This window comes from Melanotaenia boesemani, chromosome 23 (assembly GCF_017639745.1).
Source record: "Melanotaenia boesemani isolate fMelBoe1 chromosome 23, fMelBoe1.pri, whole genome shotgun sequence".
Lineage (NCBI taxonomy): Eukaryota > Metazoa > Chordata > Actinopteri > Atheriniformes > Melanotaeniidae > Melanotaenia > Melanotaenia boesemani.
Window position 1 is genome coordinate 17810016 of NC_055704.1, and position 21645 is coordinate 17831660.

At 40.3% G+C, this 21645-nt stretch overlaps 1 protein-coding gene across 6 annotated transcripts in view; it reads right to left on the reverse strand.

Moving 5' to 3' along the window:
* Positions 1-3120: 3120 nt before the first annotated feature.
* dock4b (dedicator of cytokinesis 4b) overlaps positions 3121-21645 on the reverse strand; it is a 111107-nt gene continuing 92582 nt past the window's right edge. For 2 of the 6 annotated variants that reach the window (XM_041977704.1, XM_041977700.1), the window contains 11 exons: positions 20639-20815; positions 17842-17925; positions 17571-17690; positions 17105-17226; positions 16078-16189; positions 15244-15325; positions 13892-14001; positions 11176-11248; positions 8865-8981; positions 8226-8287; positions 3121-5549 (listed from right to left, as the gene is read on the reverse strand). In XM_041977704.1, coding sequence (XP_041833638.1) covers positions 5082-5549; positions 8226-8287; positions 8865-8981; positions 11176-11248; positions 13892-14001; positions 15244-15325; positions 16078-16189; positions 17105-17226; positions 17571-17690; positions 17842-17925; positions 20639-20815 — 1527 coding nt within the window. In that variant the 3' untranslated portion in view covers positions 3121-5081. Of the gene's footprint in view, positions 5550-8225; positions 8291-8864; positions 8982-11175; positions 11249-13891; positions 14002-15243; positions 15326-16077; positions 16190-17104; positions 17227-17570; positions 17691-17841; positions 17926-20638; positions 20816-21645 lie in introns of all 6 variants that reach the window. The other 4 variants (XM_041977701.1, XM_041977699.1, XM_041977703.1 and 1 more) reach the window with 3 other exon arrangements.

Sequence of the window (21645 nt, forward strand, 5' to 3'; positions counted from 1 at the left end):
ATCTGGCAAGCAGTACTTTTAAGTAGTGACAGATATTGAAGGCAAATAAATATATGACAAATTAGTGGCCCTGAAACTAATTTACAGGTGCAAAAAGAATTAAAGCTGCAAGCAGCATCCATCGGGTCCGAGCGGCCTGGACCCCGCCACCCGATGTCGCCATGACAACAGGTGTTGTAATGCGTTAAGGACCCAAAGTGTATGAATCCTGTCAAGTTTGGTGCAGTTCCCATTTATTCCTGTGGAGATATTAGCAAACCGTGTTTCATGGCGAGAAGGCGTTTTTCCGTCGGTTCCCACGGTGACACGGTTTTTCCCTATTAGAAAGATTTGAGGAGCGTTTGGCCCCACACTTGTCAGGAAGCTTCCCACCAAGTGTGGAGTCAGTCGCACGAATCCCCTCAGACGAGTTCGTTCAAATGGCAGTGAAACCCAAGATGGCGGCCACCCCGTTGCCATGGCAACAGGTGTTTGATTGACTTCTTTGCTGGACTTGGGGTGTCACAGGTATGAATACTGTGAACTTTGGTGCAGATCCCATGTATGTCTATAGAGATATGAGCAAACCGTGTTTAATGGCGAGGTCTTTTCCATCGGTTGCCACGGTAACACGCTTTCTGCTATTAGAAAGATTTGAGGAGCGTTTGGTCCCCAACTTGTCAGGAAGGTCCCCACCGAGTTTGGAGTCGGTCGGACCATTCCCCTCAGACTAGTTCGTTCAAATGGCAATGAGATCCAAGATGGCGGCCACCCCGTTGCCATGGTAACAAGTGTTTGATTGACTTCTTTGCTGGACTTGGGGTGTCACACGTATGAATACTGTCAAGTTTGGTGGAGATCCCAAGTATTTCTGTGGAGATATGAGCAAACCGTGTTTCATGGCGAGAAGGCGTTTTTCCGTCTGTTGCCACGGTAACATGCTTTCTGCTATTAGAAAGATTTGAGGAGCGTTTGGTCCCCAACTTGTCAGGAAGCTTCCCACCAAGTTTGGAGTCAATCGCACGAATCCCCTCAGACTAGTTCGTTCAAATACGATGTGTGTAAAGTGGAAAAAATGGCCAAAAAATGGCCGCACACGCCAAGATGGCGGGCACCCCGTTGCCATGGCGACAGGTGTTACATTGAGTTTTTTGGTCAACACGGGGTGGTACACGTGTGTGCCGAGTTTCGTCTTCCTACGTTGAAGTAGACTTCCTGGGCCCCATTCATGTGGTGATTTTTGGTGACTCTAGGTGGCGCTGTTGAGCCAATTTTGCATTGAATAGTATGCGGACCTTATAATATCCGATTTTCGCCGGGCTTGACGTGTGTGCCAAGTTTCACAACTTTTCATGGGTGTTTAGGGGGTCAAATTTGGCGTCGAAATGCTAAGGAGGAGAAACATTTCAGGAACAATAGGGCCTTGCCATACTTTGTATGGCTCGGACCCTAATTATGCGGCTAAAGTGCATGTAGCTATTTTGGCTTTTGGGTCAGGGAACTGCACTTTCTGTTCATGTCATTAATGTAAGCAGCAGCACCTGCTCCTTTTACTCTTCCAGAAGCTTCCAGGTTTCATTAAAAGGAGCCCGTTAATTTGTATCAATCTCTTGTTTGATAATGTAGTTATCTATTCATTTCTCATGAGGAGTCCCCCCTAAAACTTTGATTTTTTTAACAAAACATTAAAGGCAAAATAAGTAGCATTGACACCTAGTGTTTCAAATCAGAAGTGCAGTCGAAAGAGAAAAACACGGAGAGCGTTCTTCCCCCTCGGAGAGTTTCGCATAGGTTGCCGGTTTGTGAGAGGACGGTTCTTTTATACAGTCTATGAAGGACGGAGAACACAGCGCCAGCAAACACCATGATGACGAGTGAAGATGATTCACTCACAGTCAAGTTGCTATGCTTGGCAATGCTAGCGCTAATTTCACGCGCTAATTTACGTTAGCATAAAATAGAGTGTAAACAAAAGCTATATTCATCAACAAATGCCACGCAGCGGCGGTTTTCCCTTAGTCTCACTAAATAAATTAATTTGATAGTAATTTCATAAGTTTGTAAGAACAAACGTACCATTCACTTGGCCCAGACATCATAGTGGTTGTAAACTAATAGGCCACTAATTTACTCCGCTTATACATCCATACAGGCACACAAATTAATTTAATGAGTGCCGAGAAATAAATTGGACTAAAATCTTTGCAAGGTAAACTTTTCGGTAATAATAAGAAAAATTCCGGTGTTTACCTGTCGAGGAGAAACTTTGCCAGCTCAGACTTCTCCACCTTGCAAAAGATTCTCCAATATTGATCCTCGTTTTATTCCGTTTTTGGTCTTTTGCTTTTTTTTTTTAGCAGGATGCCGAGGCTTTTTAGGTTTTTCTGAAATTATTTCTGGTCCGCTTCTTTTACTAGTTTCCATACCTGCACGCTGTTGCTCTTTTGCCGACATAAAATACCAGGCGCTGCCTTCATGGGGAGTCGCATCTGATTGGTTAATAAGTTGGAAAGCGCAACACGGTGTACCCAAGTTATTCTGGCACGGAACTCTTATTTTAAAGGAGAAAAACTTGACAAAGACATTGTTGATGTAGGAGAAAGCTTGTTTATAGGGAAGCTTCCTTTTATCCCTCGCAGCAAATGAGAACGTTTTACATTATTTTTAAGGATGTTGTTCTATATCATTATATCCTCTCACCAACCGTCTCCATGGTGAAAATTTCTATCATAAAACCACCTGATGTGACGACTGAAGTTAAACAGCCAACATGGATGAAGAAACTGATAAAACTGATGATCTGGATAAAAACATGTTTTTCCTTTTATCATTGAAGTGAGAATGTTTGTGCAGCAGTAATAAAAGTCCTACATCAACCAAAGTAAACACCTGTTGATAAAATAGATCATTGGCTGTTTGACAAGTTTTTCTGCACTTTTTTTTTTTTTTTAAATGCCTAGTGTAAATCAGTCACTGCTTACTCCAAATATAACCTTATTTAAGTTAAGGCAACTAAAACCAGTTGTCTACATGGCAGCAAAGTGAAGCCTTAATCAGGTTAATATCAGACTACTGCTGCAATGTGGCATATGAAAGCATACCCAGTGAAAGTGGTGTTACCAAAAGTTAAGCAACAACTTGATGATCCCTGGCTCACACCCTATCCCAAAATACTGGAAGACATGGACAAAAATAATTGTCATACTATACAAATCTGAGCAGGGAGCAAGAAACATCCAAAAATGGTGACAAATTCATAATAAATCTGTCAGTGAATCCATCTGTAATTTAATAGGGCAGTTTATTGAACTTGTAAATCAGTTAAGAGTCATTGAGCATGACTTTAGGTTTTTTTTTTTAACACTCACAAAAGTTTAAACATTTATTATAATCATTTGCTGCTTCAACATTACATTCAAAGCTGTGAATTGTTATAGCTAAATTTTGTTAAAAACACAATATTTACATTAATTGTAATACACAAATTTTATATTTGGCATACTTACATCAATCTCATATAATTTACAGGTTCTCAAGTACTGATTAATGTGAAGATTTAATTTAAAAAAAAATCACAACAAATAAAAAAATTAATTAAACATACAAACAATACTAAAACTACCCCCAGCCCCACCTGCCAAATAAAAAAAAAATGCTGCACAGAGTTGAAATGCTGAATATTTTATGCTAAAAATTTCTTCTATTTTACAAAACAGTGTGAAATCTGCCTGCCACAGATAATCTATTTAACTGCAGCAATGCAACATGACATGGCAGAACTGAGCACCTACTTCTGGTGCAGTCATCTCACGTCCATCTTTTTTAATTAAACTGAAAGTAAATCCCAACTGTTCAAATATTTGATGAGGATTTGTTTGTAAGTATTTCTCCACCTGAATATCAGTCATCATGTTTGTTAGGTCACTGCTGACAATGAAAGTCAGCTCCAATTACTCTTTTGTCTAATGAAAACAGTACTGGTCAAAATGAAGAGGAGAAAATTGTGTTTGTGCTTTTCTAAAGTTACACCAGATCAGTAGAGTTGATATAAATTTGGATATTTGAGTGAAAGTCACTTTAAACTTTTTTTTTTAATCTGGGACCTGGAATCAAAACGGTTAAAAAAAAAAAAAAAAAAAAAAAAAAAGTAAAGGACATCGCTAAGCTTCCTTTGGCACAATAACTGCTAACCCCCACAACAAAGATCTGTTGTCATGCAGGAGGAGGGTGTGTTCACATAAGTAGGAATGGCCAATGCAAAAGTCCAATTTGTATGAATACTTTTGGTCCAAAATAATGACTTTACCATCAGTGGGGGCCCTATTTGAATAGTAAGCTTGTTTTGTTAGTTAAATAGGCCTCATAACTACTTTCACTGTGCAAAAAGTAATTTACCAATAACTTTAATCCTGGCAAAAAAAAGGTAAATAAATAGGGTCCTAGCTAAACTGACAATTGCAACATGAGGCACAAATGAAGAAATTACAGCAATATTTAATTCAAATCTACAAGATGTATGTTGGTGTAAGTTTTTGTACCATGACTATGAGAACACACCCCAGTCTTCTACACTTTACTAAAATGCATACTCCAGGCATCTAGCACCTTTTTTTTTTTTTTTAGCCATACAGTATACAAATATACTGAGTTGTTGAAAAAAAAAAGAAATAAGGAAAAAAAACGTGCAAGACAGATAAAAGACTCTGTTTCCAATACTTAAGGCAAAAACAATTCTTATATATACCAATATACATATATCTGAGATTATTACTTCTATCAAAACAGTTTTTTTCTAGAGTGTTCTGGTAAACGTATGCTATGACTGATGACCTATTGTATGAACTAGAGTTAAAAGGTGCAGAATGACTAAGTCAATGCAATGCTCTCTAGTAAATACAAAAGGGAACTTTATGTGTCTTGTAGTTTTATAAGTTTCTTTTTTCTTTCCTTTTTGGACCGTTTATTTATAGGCCTGTGTTTTTTCATTGGAGTGTACATCAGGAATGCCAAACTGTAGATCACAAAAAATGTGAGTGCCATGTAGAAAAGTGCAAAATACGCCAGTGTTTTTTTCCACCTCCTGCAAGCCCCTTAACCAGCGCCTATAGCTGCGACACCTTCCTGGGCAGAGGCCTCGGTCTGGGGACCCGAGGGTCAGCGGTTCCATCCAGCTTCATGCTGCCTGTGCGGAGCTGGTGAGGCTTGGGCGGCAGGGCCGGAGGGTCTGTCTGTGGGGGAATGGAGAGGCTGTGGGGCAGCGGCACAGGCCTGCGTGGGTTGTTTCTCTCATATGGGTTGTTCCTCTCTCTGTACGGAGGAGGGGTCTTGTTTTCTCTGCGGATTGGCTCATCCGAGCTGATAGGGATGGAATTTGGCAGGGTGATGGGCGGGGGCAGAGGGTGTGGTGGATGGTCACCAACAGGCAACTCAGTTCCTGAAGCTTCAGACACGCTGCAGCGACTGAGGGAGGAGATGCCGCTGCTGTAGCTGCCAGACAGGACGGGGGAGTTGGAGACCAGGCTGGCGGTCTGGCACTCAGTGGGTGAAGGGGTGAAAGGCGGCACAGTGGTCTACGAAGAGAAAACAACAGGACATCATGGTATTCTTCATGCAAACATCATGTCTGTTAAGAATTTACTCCTACAAGCCAATTTGAAGTCTCCATAGCTTTAACATCTTTACAGCACACTTCAAGCAGTTACTTCTTTTCATCTGATTTCTAGATTGCGTCATTTTAATAATTTGTAGGGGCCTGATGTGACAGTATGATAATAATTCTCAAGCGAAAGAAGGGGGAAAAGTTATCTGCAGCCTTTCAGACAAATATTATCATACTTGTTTGTCCTGAAGTTTGGAAAAACTGACTAATAATCTAGAAACATTTAGTAAAAAAGAAAGAAAAAGACATTTAAGTGATGCATGGAAGCCCTCAGGAACTACAAAAGAAAATAGATTTTACTCTGTGTATTAAGTCTATAACTCAAAAGGATATTTTAAATACACATTAAAAATAAAATACTTTGAAAGCAAATTAATCTAAATACATGATTTTCATTAGAGAGCAAAATATTATAATCACCTTAAGATCTTTACAGTGACTGGCACAAATAGTGTCCACCTGTCTTTGGAATTAGCATCAATAACAAGTTGACTTAAATATATTTGACTAAACGCAGACAAAATTAAGACATTTCATATGCAGGAATAAACCCTGTTAGCATGACACTGTTTATTACTTAATAAAGTCTTCCTTTTTCTACCATTTTCCATTTATTTGCTGCCACAGTCTGAACAATCCAAAGCTTAAGTAACGTTTTATCTCTAGGGTGATTTCAGCTTTTATTTTCTCTTCTTTAAAGCTGCTTAATTTTTCTAATTGTTCTTAATTGGTTTTACTATGGTATGATTGTATTTTTATGTCCCTTTGCATGTCTATTTTTTACGTTGGTGAAGCTTTAACAAATAACTAGGGCAGTTTGGAATGACTTTTGCACATAATGTGTCATCAACATCATAAGCCTAAGCCATAAAAATGTGACCGTGTTGCCCGCATTCACTGCTCTGCTGTCTGCAGAGTGTGTCGACGCAGCAGTACAGCGATAACAAATAACTTAAAAGAAAATAGTTGGTTAAAAGACTGAGAGGGCCAGATTTTTCCAGCCTATTAATGGGCCTTGTGCACTGAGATGAAAAGACACAATATGCTGCACTTCCCTCACAAAAGTCTGATCACTTTTCAGAATGTTTTTCTAAGCAATTACACCAATGCTGTCATTGTATCTAGTGAAGCCTAATTGGATCTAGTGGAGTGTGGAGTTGATCAGTAAGGTTGTATCATTCATGCTACATGGAGCATGAATAAAGAGAGGTAATCATTTGACAAGCACAAGTGGAGAAACCTTTTTATATCTGGGCCTGAGCATGAAGAAAATCTATATGCTTAATACAGTGGTGATGAGTAATTTAGAGTTCTGACTGGCTTCTCCAAAGAGAAGCTTCAACCAAGTATCATTTCTGCAGAGATGAGTAAGTGCAGCTTAGCCAGACTGGCCTTGTCCTTTTCCCCCCCTTCTTTTTCCACAAGTTTGCAGTTGTCTTGGTGTTTATGGTGTGGTAACAGGCCCCAGGCTGCACTGACTTATGTGTGCGTTTGGCATGTGCGCGTTCATGTGCCAGATAATGGGTCCCCGCTGGAAGTCCACAGAGGGTGCGTCTCTGGCTGTGCCGTGATGGGCAGCTTGGTGCTTCCCTCCAGGCTTTTTCTTTCACCACAGCAACAAACACACTCAAATGTGGCAACTTGCACACACTTCATCGCACTTAAATCTGACTGACAGTGCACACTGAGTGCCAAGCTGTCAATCACACTTTGTATCTCTCTATCCATTTTACAAGCAGACTACACACACATGCAAACAGCAATGTTCCTGGTAGCTGTCACACGTGAGCGGATATCACACCTGCAGCAAAGCTGGGAGCTTAGCACTGTTGTTTGCAAAAAGCCTGCAAAGAACATTGTAGCTAGCAGAAGATGAGCTCAGCTTAGATGCATTTCAAAACAACTTTTTGCCCTCATTAAAAGCTCCCTCAGCGCTTATTTAACCTTTCCTGGACCTCTTCTGCTTCGACTGACTGGTATTAACTAATAAGAGGCTCATTAACGATAAATCAGAGCTTGGATACAAAGCAAGAATAAGCTGTTTATCTGTAGATAAATGCAGAAAAACACTTTGAGGTCAAAGATATTAAACACTTGTTTCAACACCTCAGCTGATAGATGAAGGGAACGCATACGGAGGTTTCATCACATTAATAGTAAATAGAAAAAAAAAAAGACACAAAACATGCTCTGTATTTGTCATCTTTGATTCACTGACAAAAAAAACAAGAGAAGCTTTAAAAAAATCCATCTCTGTTTGCAGATTTACAGATAACAGGTGTCATCCTCTCAGAGCTTGGTGTATATTTAGCCAATACAACCAATGCCCCGCAGCCAGTCCCATTTTAGGGCCTCTGCGGGACAGCTGTGACATAAAAGGTACTAAATCAGCGGTGGTAGAGCTGTTAACAGCTTCATTGAACAGTAATGCAAAATTCCTCAGTCTTCTACTTGACACAAAGTAGGATAAAGAGCCTGGAGCTGGCCAGTGAGATGTTGGCGGTACAGGACAAGCCTGATCAGCCTCTCTGTCGGGGAAAGATTAAACCAAAAAATAAAAGAAAGAGAGATCAGAAACTGGACCAACCTTTTGCGGTGATCTGGACATGGGGACAGGAGATTGCGACCTCATGTTCTTAGCCGAGGAGCCTGCTGACAGAGAAAGAGAGGAAAAGGAAAAGACGACAAATTCAAATCAGAGATGTTTTCTTCCACTCACCAGCATGACTCAGCATGACTCATGAAAACATAAACACACAGAGCAGAGAGGGCAAATTGCTTAAAGCATCAGCAAATCAAATAAGCACTAATGTTCTGCAGGTCCTTCAGAGTGCCTTAAGCTTTTTCTACATCCAACAGCTGTTGCTGCACTGCGCGATGATGGTAGAAAGACTGGGGAAAAAAAAGACAAAAACACCCCATCTGCTGATTATGCTGCTGGGCAGTGGGTATTACGTCTGAAAACATTGCATCTGTAAATAACAACTAAAACAATTTGAACCGATGGTGGAGAAAGCTTGTTGAGACGTAATAGTTGTGAACCTAACCCTGCATTAGAAGGGATGTTGCCATACAGCAGAAGAATGATATAAAGTGCTGAAAGGTCAAGAAGTCGCAGATGGGAAAGAGTCCAGTAAATGTTGGCAAGAGCACCAGGTGTCAAAGGTTAGACTAGAAAATTAGTACCATTCTTCAGCAAAGGATTTACTACAATCAGCTAGTTTACCTGAGTACGGTGGCCTAGGAGGTACAGGAGGGCCTACCAATTTGCTGACAGAGTCAGAGAAGGATGGTGCGCCCACTTTGACACTGTCAAGGCTCCAGCTACTGGGAGTGGGTCTCACTTCACAGTACAAAGAAACAGCACAAGTCACATAAAAGGTTTGCACAGGACAATATGAGAACACAAATGATGTGACATTTAAAATGAATGATTACATGATGGATGTTTCACTCGTTTGTTAAATTGGATAAAAAAAAAAAGAATCCCTTTAATAAATAATACAGATATTTTTATAGCATGATAATTAAAACTGAAAAAAAATTATCTTAAAGCTTCAGGAACTTAAAGCCTTACCCAGTCCACAACTGAGGTTCAAAATAGTTCTTCATTTTATATCCAGCTATCCCTCTCTCTTCTTATATATTTAGTCATTTATAATATTTATTTTTTTCCTTTTATCCAAACAGGAACAGTAAGATAAGACATTTTAGGTGACATTGGAAGCTGCTACGCTACCAATGGCAATATCAGTTCAGTGGCATCTTGTGTGGTGTTGTCGGCTTATATGGGTCACAGTTTCTTTTTGGCTAATTTGGGCACCACAACGTGGCAGATAATCCTGGCAGCAGTTGGCCCCGTGGCTCACAGAGCAGCTCAAAAAGGCTACATGTAGGCATGTGAATCAATGTGACCTTAATGCCCTAATCCTCAGAAAACGATATCCATTTTGATGCAATTTGACTTTTGATCTTTGTCACATTTTAATCTAGTAAAAACGAGATACTTTATCTGAATTCAATTTTGTTTAGCTTTATCAAAGCAGAACTACTGAACTCTACCAGATCTTTGCTCCCTGGCTGCCATTAACAAAGACTAATTTGGCATCCATGTCCAGTATGTGGCGTGTGTGAAAACACAGCTATCACGTGATGCTGCGGGCTGAAGGGAGATTTCTCAAACTTGAGAAGCTTTAGGGCAAAGATGGCTGTTTGCCATCATAAGAAGTTTGAAGCACAGTGTTTTAAGGTGGGAAACTTTAACATAATTAACATTCGATTATGTTTTGTGTTGAACAAATTAATAAAATCAGGAAACAGTTGAAGGTTTTTTATAATTTAAGGCTTAGCTAGTATAGTCTGGAGATAGATTGATCTCATTCAATGCTCTACTTCAGGTGCAAACACTTCTGTAAAAAATAAACTGTAATCAGCCACAAAGTGCCATCTGGGTTGATTGTGCAAGTATTTATTTATAAACCCAAGGCAGCCTCTGCTGAACAGGTTTTGTGTGTGTGTGTGTCTGTGTGTGTGTATTATGTTTTAAAGTGAGTATTTTATCGTAGCAACACTACAAGACGTTCTAATTAGAGGTTCAAAAAAAGATTACACTTATACAACAACAACAGGTTTGGTGTAAATTCTCACACCATTTATCATTGTCATGTGCATAAATTCTACCATATTGTGTTAGTTTACTGTATGCATCTGGCACTGCATTATTTACTGGTCACACTTGAGTTGCATGGAAAGGCGTTTGTGAGTTTGGCTGCGAGTCACAAGGAAGCGATCACATCCCACTCGCCACTCTTTATTATAAGGTGTCTACTCTGCACGCCTTCCTAATTATTTCTCTGCCAAGGTAAAAGGATGAGATCACTGCGGGTTGTTTTTCTGTTTAAGAATATGCAAGAAACTACCAAAGAAACTTAGTGGAGAGGAGGAGCATGAGCATTGGCTCACATAAGAACGACTGGAAGAAGATGCAAACCTCTCTAAACATTATAGACCTCCTGTTATCCTTAACAGCACAAAGAGATATTGCAAAATTATGCCAGTATGGCACGGAGAGCATCCACTCTTTAATTATTCTTTTTATAGGATGGGATTACAAAAAAAACAAACAAAAAAAATCTTAAAACAGATGTGTTTTTTTTATTTGCCTCCATTTCCTGTGTACCTGCAGACATTGTGTGCAGGTGCCTCTTTTCAATGTGTGGTCAAACTGTCACACACTGCATGTCAGTACCAAAGAGGCTCGCCATGGACAGCACTTTAAGCATGCATGAAAATCAAAACAGCTGTCAGTTACCATGGCAGCATCCCTGCATAATTGTGCAGGGCTGCATAAATCTTTTTCTCTTTGGGGATTGTGATCAATGAAACATATTGGGGATTTTTTTATGTTTTAACAGAGAAGGAGCTCAGAAAATTATGGATATTTCCTAAAAGTATGTGTATTTTTTAAATTTCTAACACAGCTGAATGGTCAGTCCTCCATGAAAGTGAAAGCTGTATGCTAAAGATGGTGTTTTTACCTTTATCTGGAGCCGAGAGGTTGGGATCGCTTCTTGGTAAAGTGGTGTCCCCTATCTGATGAGCAGGAGCTCTCTGGACAAAGAAGAAATCATGCAAGTTACTGTCAAATACACTACGTTCGGACACTTTTATTTGAAATATAAAATAAGTAAGTACCAGCATGAAACCCACAAAGTATTTATGGAAGATGGATGTAAGAAAAGAAAGCCTAATTAAAAGAGAACCACAAATAAAAAGTCACAGAGTGTTGAGTGTGTAATCACCTGTATTACTGCATCCTTACAGCGAATGATACAAGCAATCAATGTTTCTCAACATTCCACCACCACATAATAGTGTTTCATTACTGTTAGACCCTTTCTTTGTAGCATATAACACCAACAGAGTAAAAGAAGAAAACAGCCCAACTGTGTCACAGGCAGCAACAACAAGAGATGAATGGCCTTGGAAAGCAAACATATCTTTCTGTTAGCGCAGCCTTGTCTTTGTGGATGGAGTGTGTGATTGTGTTACATGCTGTCCTTTGGCAACAAAAAGAATTGCAATATCATGTTGTTCTTGTCGCCTCTTGTTATTAACATCAGGAACATTTATAGAGGGATAAGGAAGAGCAACTCCTTAAGAAAGAAAAAAAAAAGCAGCAGTAACATCAGCAGCTTTTAAAAACAGCACTATTCAGCTATTAAAGGCCTTACAGCATGTGCCCTTGTTCAGGAGGCTTTCTTTTTTCTCTCAGAGGCAAAAGTCACCCACTGAGAAGTACGAAACACAGCAGAGGTGACCTTGTTTTCTGCCCCTTGTATGCACCATAAAGGCAGCTGCAGTGTTTGACACATATAGACCGGCTTCTTCTTTTGTTGCGCCACAATCACACAACTAAGCTCTCAGACCACAGGTAGTGATCCACTATACCTAACATGCTATCTGCAGAGGAAAAATGGTTGTTCTTCATATGTTATCCTTCTTTATATTCAAATGAAACAGTGATTTATCCAAGTTATATTACAGTGTAGAGGTACAATATTGAAGGACTTTTCTCCATTTTGACTTTCTTTGACTAACTTTACTTGTCTAAAGACAAGTAAGCAATTTCCTCATGCTAATATTGACACTATATATTTAAAAAATAAATATAGCACCATAGTTTCATTCAATGCTGAACCCACAATAAAAAAAAAGAAAAAAAGGTGACTTAGGCTGTAGCTTATTAGATCAGTTTTCTCAACAGTGTAATCCTTAGCTTTTGCCCGCTGTTAGTGGCGCATGAAACAGGATTTCAAGCTCGGTGACTTGATGTCTCCTGTTGAAATCCTCCATGTGCTTTGTAGCAAATCTCTTTCCTTCTGTTTTTGAATCTGTACAGTTTTGTGCCACTTAATTTTTACAGAAAAAAAACTGCTTATTCTTAACCCTTGTGCCTATTTTTTAGGCCGCTGTTCGAAAATTGCAAACCCATTATAAAATGAAAACATTGCTGCAACCACAAGGTCTATTGAAATATTTCTGGAGTCATAATAAAACAAAACACTTGTGAGATTTCTTTTTGAAGATGTGTAAATATCAGTATAGCTGTTACTGGTGAGGAAGAAATGAAGATGGCACAAAGCATATATGAAAAAAGCCTAAAAATGCAATAATCCTTTATCAGTATGTGAACATTATCTCTGAAAACAACTCCAAAAAGTGAAGCAGAAAAACATTTAGAGGTTTTAGTATAGAAAATTTAGGCAAAGTCTCCAAAATGGCCATTTTGGCACAGTTTGGAACCGATTTTAAACCCCTAAATAGAGGACCTCAGATTTTTAAAGGTTAACATAGTTTATTATCTGTGGAAAAAAATAAATGGTGCTTTACTGTAGCTCTTTTACTATCCTTGAAGTACAGTATTTCTATGACTGAGAAAAGCTAAATAAGAGATGTCAAAATATACTCTCATGCTCAACAGTTTTTCCTGTAAACACTTAGTTGTTGCAAACAATGTGATGTTTTAACAAGTTTAGACAAATATGCATTGACTCTTATTTACTGCTTTTTGTTAATTACATCTCAAGCACACAGAACAGCTACTTGAAAGCCATCTTCTTATGGCTGTCTCACCAGCAGTTTTATTGTTCAGAGTGCTAGATAGGTGCTTAGAGCAAGTTATTGACTTGTATATCACCAAGTCTTATAATAACTGTGAACAAGCCATTGGCCTGCCAAGTTAATTAAGATCTTAGGTCTTGGTTAATTTATTTGAGAGATCAATTCTCTCAATGTGCCCAGACTTAATTTCTTTTTTGTTACTGAACTATATTAATGTTCACAAACAAAAATAATGTTTGAAAGAAAGTCTGATTTTTTGTTTTTTTGCCTTTAGATTAGTTCATTTTCAAAAAGTTTGGCTACACACAGGAACAGAAATGTGACTGGAGGTGCCAAAACTTTTAGATATGTTGAAGGCCAAAATACCACTGTAGAAGGAACTATAATTAATCCACTGCCACCTTCTCTATGCATATAAATATACATTCACTTTCATGTTCAGGTTAAGTTTGTTAACACTGAATTGAGCTGTATAGCACGTTTAATATGAATATTTAAAACCAATCTTTGCCTGAACACGAGGCATCATGAAATATGAACTGTATCTGCTATTGTGCCATTTATCCAGGTCGAATTGGATGCTCTTATGTGCACGTGGGTGTGTGAATGAGCACGAATGTTTGTGCTAACCTGTGCAGGGTCGAGGGGGTTGGGGAAGATGGCACTGACGGGTCTCTCTCTTGGAGACAGACAGGCATTTTCTCTGGAATGCTTGTGTTTTTCTGCCATTTGAGGTGAGCCTGGAGTAAACAGTGTGAGATGTTAGAGCAGCAACACACACACATAAACAGTTACAAGAGCATGCACAAACACATAAAAGACCAAATAGGAGCAAGGTGTTAGGCTATTACCCACAAATACTGGCAATCAGGAAAGGCCAATCTCTCTTTCTCCCTCCTAGCCTCTCCACCATCCTTTCAGCCTCACTAGCTCCACAACATGATAAATGGCCCGGCTCCTCCTTCAAACACACACACTCTCTCTCCCCACTCCCTCTAACCTTGCTCCCTCACCTCCTCTGTTACACTGGACAATCACAACAGGGACGCGAGCTACAGCTTGACATGGTTACATATGTAACACAAGAACAGAGATACCCCATACACTCTCACACACAGATATGCAAATTCTTTATTTTCCACTGCTCTTCCCCTCAGCAGCTGCAGCTATTGTATGGATCTTGATCCATTAGCAAATGTGATGGTACTTGGAAGGCTATCATATGAATATGAGATACCAATCGCTGGCTCTTGTTCAGATAACACTACAGTGGCAATAATTCTTTCCGCGCTTTATGGGTAGACAGAGGGCACTTTTATAAGGGCACCGCCCGCTGTCAGCAGCTTGCCAAAGGGGAGTGTATACGCTTCCATAAACGTCTTCATATATTCTCACTTTTTATGATGGGGATCAGGCAGGAACACGTTTAGTCATTTGAACACATCCAGATAAGAGGGCAGCAGAAGAAGGCATTAGACATTCATACTACGCTGCAGAGGAAGCTTGGATGTCCAAGGCTGGTCTGGAATGGGGATTGTGTTAAGGGATACTTGGCACAGCTGTAATAATCTCTTATTCTTTCTTGCTGCGTTGTGCATTTTCACCAGCTCCATGTTTCTTTCAACAGCATTTCTCTGAGCCCATTTTCTTTTTTTTTCCCTGCACTTATCTTATATTCTCTATAGTTTTCATTCCCTCACTTTTCAGCCAGCCTTCTATCTTTACTGTACTCTTCTGCCACATCCAGATCCTTGTGCACGTATCCCATAGCTGTCGTCTAACCTCGCCGACCTCATCGTGCGAGATGTCGCCGTGGTTTGAGAGAACATTGCGTTCCCAAAAGGTTAAAAGTTCAGCCTGTCCAGCTGGCCCTCTGTCTGCTCCCGCGATGTGAGTCACCCTGGATTGAAATATTGTCTACAAGCCTGTAGGGTATAATTCTGGGAGAGAGAGAGAAAAAAAAAAAGAATAAGCCGTCTCACCTCTGGCACTGGAAGGGGCTGAGCTGGTAACGTTGGGTGAGGCAGAGTGGTTGGAACTGAGGCTTGAGGTAGACGGACTGGGCTGGATGTGGAAAAGATCAACAACATCAACTAAGATAAGTTTATAAATTTCTAAAATGCACATAACTCTGCAGTACGGGTTTTTTCCTACACAGCCAATAAATTGGTAGTATTTATGCTTCGCTGTTAGGTTGGAAACTGCATTTAGGTGGAAGATGTATGATTTTATGCAGGGCAATAAACACATCTGCCACCTTACATATTAAAAAAGTATGCACTTATGTAAATGGATGCATTTATCTAATGATCAGTAAAGTGGACATAATCTGTAGGATTAAACCCTAACTCCATAATAAGCTCAGTCAGATCCCTGACAACAGTTTTTTTTTCGTTCCATGTTTTCTCTTTTACTATCACTCTAGGGCCGCCAGGTGCAGCAGACAGCTTGCCAGGAGTTGTCGGCAGCTCTCTGTATTGGCCAAATCTAGTTTAGATTAGACTCAGGCGGGCTCCCTAGACAGCCCACACAAAGCACCGTGTCCTTATTTGATATAATCATGACAATTTGCTTGGCCGGAAACAGCTCCGAACAAGAAGGAGAGGAAGATAGGCCAAAAGGGGTCAGAGGAGAGGGGAAATACGGGTGAAAACAGAGTGAAGGTGGATTAAAAAGTATTGCAAGTCAAACCTGCAGGGAGCAGGAGGGCAAATGTTAGGATGTGGACTCAATCTACTACCTTAAGAGTCTTTACGAGGGTTGTGTGGGAGGGTGGAAGAGGTTGCTTGAATGTGTGTATTACAGAGAGGGATTACCTGCATGTTGAAGACTTCATCCGAGCTCTCAGACTGCCCGGTGATGTTACTGACTTCGTTGGAGGCTTGAGATGACAAAGAGGACGAGGAGTAACGGTTCACCGCAGGGTAGCTGTGGGGGCTGAGGGGATCCAAAAGGCAAAGAGAGATTATTAAGGTGTTTATCATTAAAGGTAAAAAGGTTATGATGTTATGTTTTATTAGCTTTGAGAGATTAGACTCACCAAAAAAAATTCAGCAGCATGACAGGCAGGGAATAAAAGACAAACAGAGGCAGGAGATTTCAGATTAGAACTAAATTATTGAAGCACCAATCACAGTATTTCATCAACCTGCCAAAAGGCAAAAGTATTAGGAAAAAAATGATGTCCTATTGTTTTGCTTTTTAAATGATAGAGCCAAAAAAAAAAAAAAAAATCAAAACTCAGGCAAAAACGTGAAATGTCACTAGGAGATTGAAGTGATGTGTGTGTCCCCAACTTTCTCTGTCCCTTGGGATCAGACTGTTGAAGCCGAATGTCGCAGGTAGACGGAGTAGATGGGTCACTGAACACATCAAAACACACACACACACCCACATACACGCAGTCTACCTGCTGGCACGACAGCAGCCGCACATAAGTATCTCTGTGGGTGCCAGCCAGCTGACACCCCCACCTATTACACACCAACGCCGAGCCACAACGGTAAAGGAGTAAAGAAGGAAGATAGAAAGGGCACAGAGGGTGGTAGTCTAGGTGTGGTGGAGACGCAATAAGTAAAATGAAAAAAGGGAAGATGAGGACAGAGGTCTGCAGTAAAGGGCAGCCCATCAAAAGAAAGTAAGAAAAGATGAGACGCTATGAAGGAGAAATCTTAAACATTCCTGAGACTAAAGTTTTTTTTGAATGATTCATAAATGTGCTACATGATAAAATACAGAAGGATTTGACATTTCATTAAAGCTAAAGAAAGACAAAGAAGTACACATAAATAATGCACAAGAATTTCATAAAGGAGAGCAAAACATGAAAAAAAATGTCATCACCTCCTTCTAGCAACGCCTCTGCCAGCGTCTGGGCTAATAATGCTGGGCACAGAGTTCCTGCATGTTCGTGGGCTTCCATTGGTGAAGTGAACCGGGCTTGCTCGCACATAAGCCGGAAACTCCTGGGGTTTTAGATTGGGGAAGGGTAAAGTGCACATGATTAAATGTTTCTTTGTGCCAGCATGAGGTATGTAAATAAAATACGTTGTATGCAGATGAGGAAGGGTTGTTTAATAAGGGGTGCCTTTCCCCTTTTGAGGACTGCAGGGGTCATTCACTCTGAAGTCTAAAAGCAGCGGTTGCCTTCTGGTGTCAAATACAAAACATGCCTCCATAAACGATATGAGATATGCAAGATTGCTTTAATCTTCTTATCAATGACTAGTTCACAAGTATGCAGTGTTGGAACAATTTTCCTGAAGCTGTTTTGACTTGTTGACAGTCACAAACTGGGTCTGTGGCTTACCTGTATACCAAGACTGGATTTCATGAGATGAAACTGGTCCACCAGCTTCTTATGGAGTGGTCTCATATCTTGGGGAACAAACTTCTCATGCACAGCGAGGCCATACTCCAGTATGTGTGCCTGCAAGATAAAAACAAACTTTGTTTTTTGCTTAGTTCCTGTTTTGTCTGTATAAACTGACAAATAATTCCTTTTGGATTCCGGATTTAATTGGCTATGATAGATGTGCAATTTAACAAATTTGCCGACTGCTTCATTGCTCATTTCTAACCTGTTCAAACATGAGCTCCCTCAGTCGTCCAATCTTGTCGCCATCCTCAGGGTGGTTCATAATGTAGTCCTTCACGAAAAAGGCCTGTGTGGGGACAAATTGCACAACATCTGTTAAGTACACACCAAGAGGGAATGCAGTAAGCAGTCCAGGCTGCAGTGTTAATCCCAGCGGACCTGACTCAGTGAATTAGTATCCACACATTTTATTTGAGGGAGTCCTTCAAAACATTCATAAGAAACTGAGCAAGTACACAGAGTGAACTGAGACTGCACTCAGACGGGGGGCCATACTCCTGTCTAGGTTTTTGTGCTGTTCAGGGACCAGGAAAAATAGGAAAAGAAAAACATGAAAAATTGATTTCAGTGCAATCAAAAGGCTGATTTCACTTTGATTTAAAAGCCAATGCTGTATCAAAATTTAAAAGCTCTTCTTGTATCACTTTCATTCATGTCTCTGCTTCCTGTCACAGACTGTCCCTATAGAAAAATCATAATTATTGATTATGGCTCACAGTATGTGCCTTCTGTTCACTCTCCTAGACATGTTCATCAAAAAAAGCACCTCAAAGGAGGAACAAGGGATGAACATCACCCATGTCTGCTTTTTTATTACTGTAGCGCTTTTGTTTTTTTGTTTATTGCCACATCCATACATTAAGTGCTCACTTTTTTCTGTTTACACTGGCATCAACATTTGCGACGCATCCACAGATGATGGTAAATCCCTTTCAGTCTGCATCAGAGTACACAAAAGAAGGGAGAAGATGAACTGATGAAAAGCCAAGCTTGCAATCTGCTCTCAAATCTGCCCCAGAAGAAAAAAAAAAGGGGGGGGGGAGGAACTGGTAGGTAAAGAGAGCGTTGGCAAATAGTGTGGTACGGTTCCTCTCTCAAGGACACAGCTGTCTATCTCCAAAGAGACAAACAGAGAGAAAAAAGATGCTCAAGGCTGCTTAAAACGTGTGCACTCACAAACATGCACAGATAGATCTCTATCGAATATGACTATGGCTTGCAGACTCTGAATACCCAAGGTGCTTTATTATTCCAAACATCTACAGATGGCAATCTTTAGCAAGGTAGCAAATCAGTATGCACCGTACGTGATGCCGTGCTCCTCTCTTATTAAACTGGGCAACACAGATGGATAATGAATTTGAATTTTTTTAACTGCATAAACATTATTACACTCTTTATAGTCAAATATAAGAGTGCTAAGGTAATAATTTTTGATACAGCAGAGCTGCATTTCAGCAGAAGACTCCATCTTAAAGTCTCAAAAAAAAAAAAAAAAAAAAGATCAATAATCTAGCACCTGTGATGGAAATTTCTGGTGGGACTGCAGTGAGCGAGACCCCGCCATAGAGTGGCTCAGTTAATCATTAGCAAAGTCCAATTAGAGAGGGAACGCTGATGGGAGGGGAAAATAAATCAGACAGCATCCCCCCCTCAAGGGTTTCAACTCAAACTGGAGCGATAAATCTGAATATTAATAATGACAATTTCTCCCTCATTTGTAGCCGAGCCTCCACAGCTGTCAATCGGCATTACAGGGAAAAATTAATAGATTTATAGGCGCGGCCCATGGGATACTGCTTGATATATTCTGCTAAGAAAAATGAGCGTTGATGTCAGTGGCAATGTGTCTGCAGCAGAAAAAGACCCACATGCGTCCAGCTTATGCAAAATAATCGAAATATGTGTCACTTTCAATTGCAAACGATACAAGAATCTAAATTACAAATAATAGAAAGCAGTTGTTGGTTGACTTTTCCCAGAGAAATGCCATTTCTATGCAAAGAAATAAATGCTAGCCTGCAAACAGTGTGTGCAAGTAAAGGAGGAAATCCTTTCCATATGCTACTTCTTCTCTAACAAAACAATAGCAGCAAAGGTGGGAAGCACTTCAGTGACCCTTACTGCTGTGGCTGTATCAGTATACTATAAAACTTAATAGGCCACTTCTACACTGAGGCATGTTCTTCTCACACAAGCACACACACACAGTATGTTCTCCCTGAACAGTAGCACATGCATGCACAACGTGAACATGCACCCCTTCACTCACGTGCACGCTCCCAGCAGTTGCTATGCGACACAGAGCGGAGTCCACTCTGTTTTCTTAGAGTAGAAACAATTTTCTTGAGTAGATTTTAAGTAGTTTTCTTTTTGTTTTAGTTGTCTTTGTTGTGCTCCTTATGGAAAGAGGAAATACTGTTATCCAGCAATCTCTCAGGTGGTATTTGAAGAGGCCGAAGTTGATGCCAATGCATGTCAGTGAGACTGGCTATGTTTTAGTTTTCCTCTACCAACCTGTGAATGTCTTTTACCACCTCAGCGTATAATATAGCAGCTGTACAAAACCTTTCACTTCATTTAAATGGCTATTTCTAACCATCTTTTTCCATTCTTCTTTTTGTATGTTTTTACATTAGCCTGTTTTTTTCCCCACATCCTTCTTTCCATCCATCTATCCACTGACCGAAAGCCCCATTCCATCCACCCATCCCTACATCACTCATCTATCTCGCTTTTCTGCTTCCATCCCCTCTTGCTCTCCACTCATCTATAAACCTGATCAACCCTTTGCTCAGCCGTTCATGCATCCATCCATCCATCCATCCATCCAGCTATTCCCCTGCTCCTCCCTCCACAAAATGCTCCCTTTCCACATATCCCATCACTTCATAAATCCCACCTTCATACATCATTAGGCAATCCATATGTCATTGCTTCTGAGCGCTGCCTTCATCTCTAAAACCCTCCAACCTCATCCTCCATCGAGCCAGTCATACCTCTTGGTAGCGCGCCAGCCCCCCGTTGACAGCGGCGTCGATGACCCCGTTGAGGCACATGGTGAGGGGGTTGATGTTCTGCATCTGCCGGCTCTGACACTGGGTGATCAATGTACGTAATTGCAGGTTCTTGTTTTCGATTACCTCGATGGCATTCTCCAGAGGGCTCACCTCCACCTGTAAACAGGGAGGTTGAAGAAACATTTTTTCGGCCTAATGGACTCTCTTGCTGTATGTGGCTATAATAGGAATCCCCTAAAGTCTGCAAGATAAGAGATCTGAGTTTTAGCTGGGAGGCTACACATTTAGAAAAAAGCATGTGCAGAATAAAAATGCTAACAAGAAGCAGCAGTTTGAACTTGTGATGATTTTGATCATTTAGTGAACATTTCCCCGACAGGTTTTCAAACTTTGTCAAAGGGCAAAATATTGCAAAACATGTAGATTTAATCCCATGCCCACAATTTGGTACAGAGGAAGATGTGCACTGAAGCCTGTGCTGCAATAGAGGAGCAAAAATCGAATAGCTTCATAGATCACAGGGTTGGATAATAATTATCTTTAAGTTCTGTATGCATGCAGAGACTGACCAATGGATAGTTATTTTTCTTGGCTATTTGCTCTTCTTTTCATCCTGGAGTTTCTCTTTTTCTGTCTCACACAAAGCTTTATTCTCTTGCCAATTATGCACTTTATATGGTATTACACTGCATAACCATCATGGGGTAACACTGGCTTTACATTTCACAATTTCACACCATGCTCAGCCGCTGTGCGTGAAAGAGTAAGTGCTTAGACCTCAAAAGAGAGACAGTGAGTTATGTTTTGCACACACTGGACAAAACAGCATTTACAATCCACCCACTCCGTTGAAGCCTGAATGAGATGATCAAGAAAAAAGAAAAGCTTTTTAGAGAATTTACATGTAACATTGTAGCCACAGGCACAAATACATGTAATAGCGATTATAGGCTGAAAAAAGAGCTTTAAAAACTATTTTAAAAAAT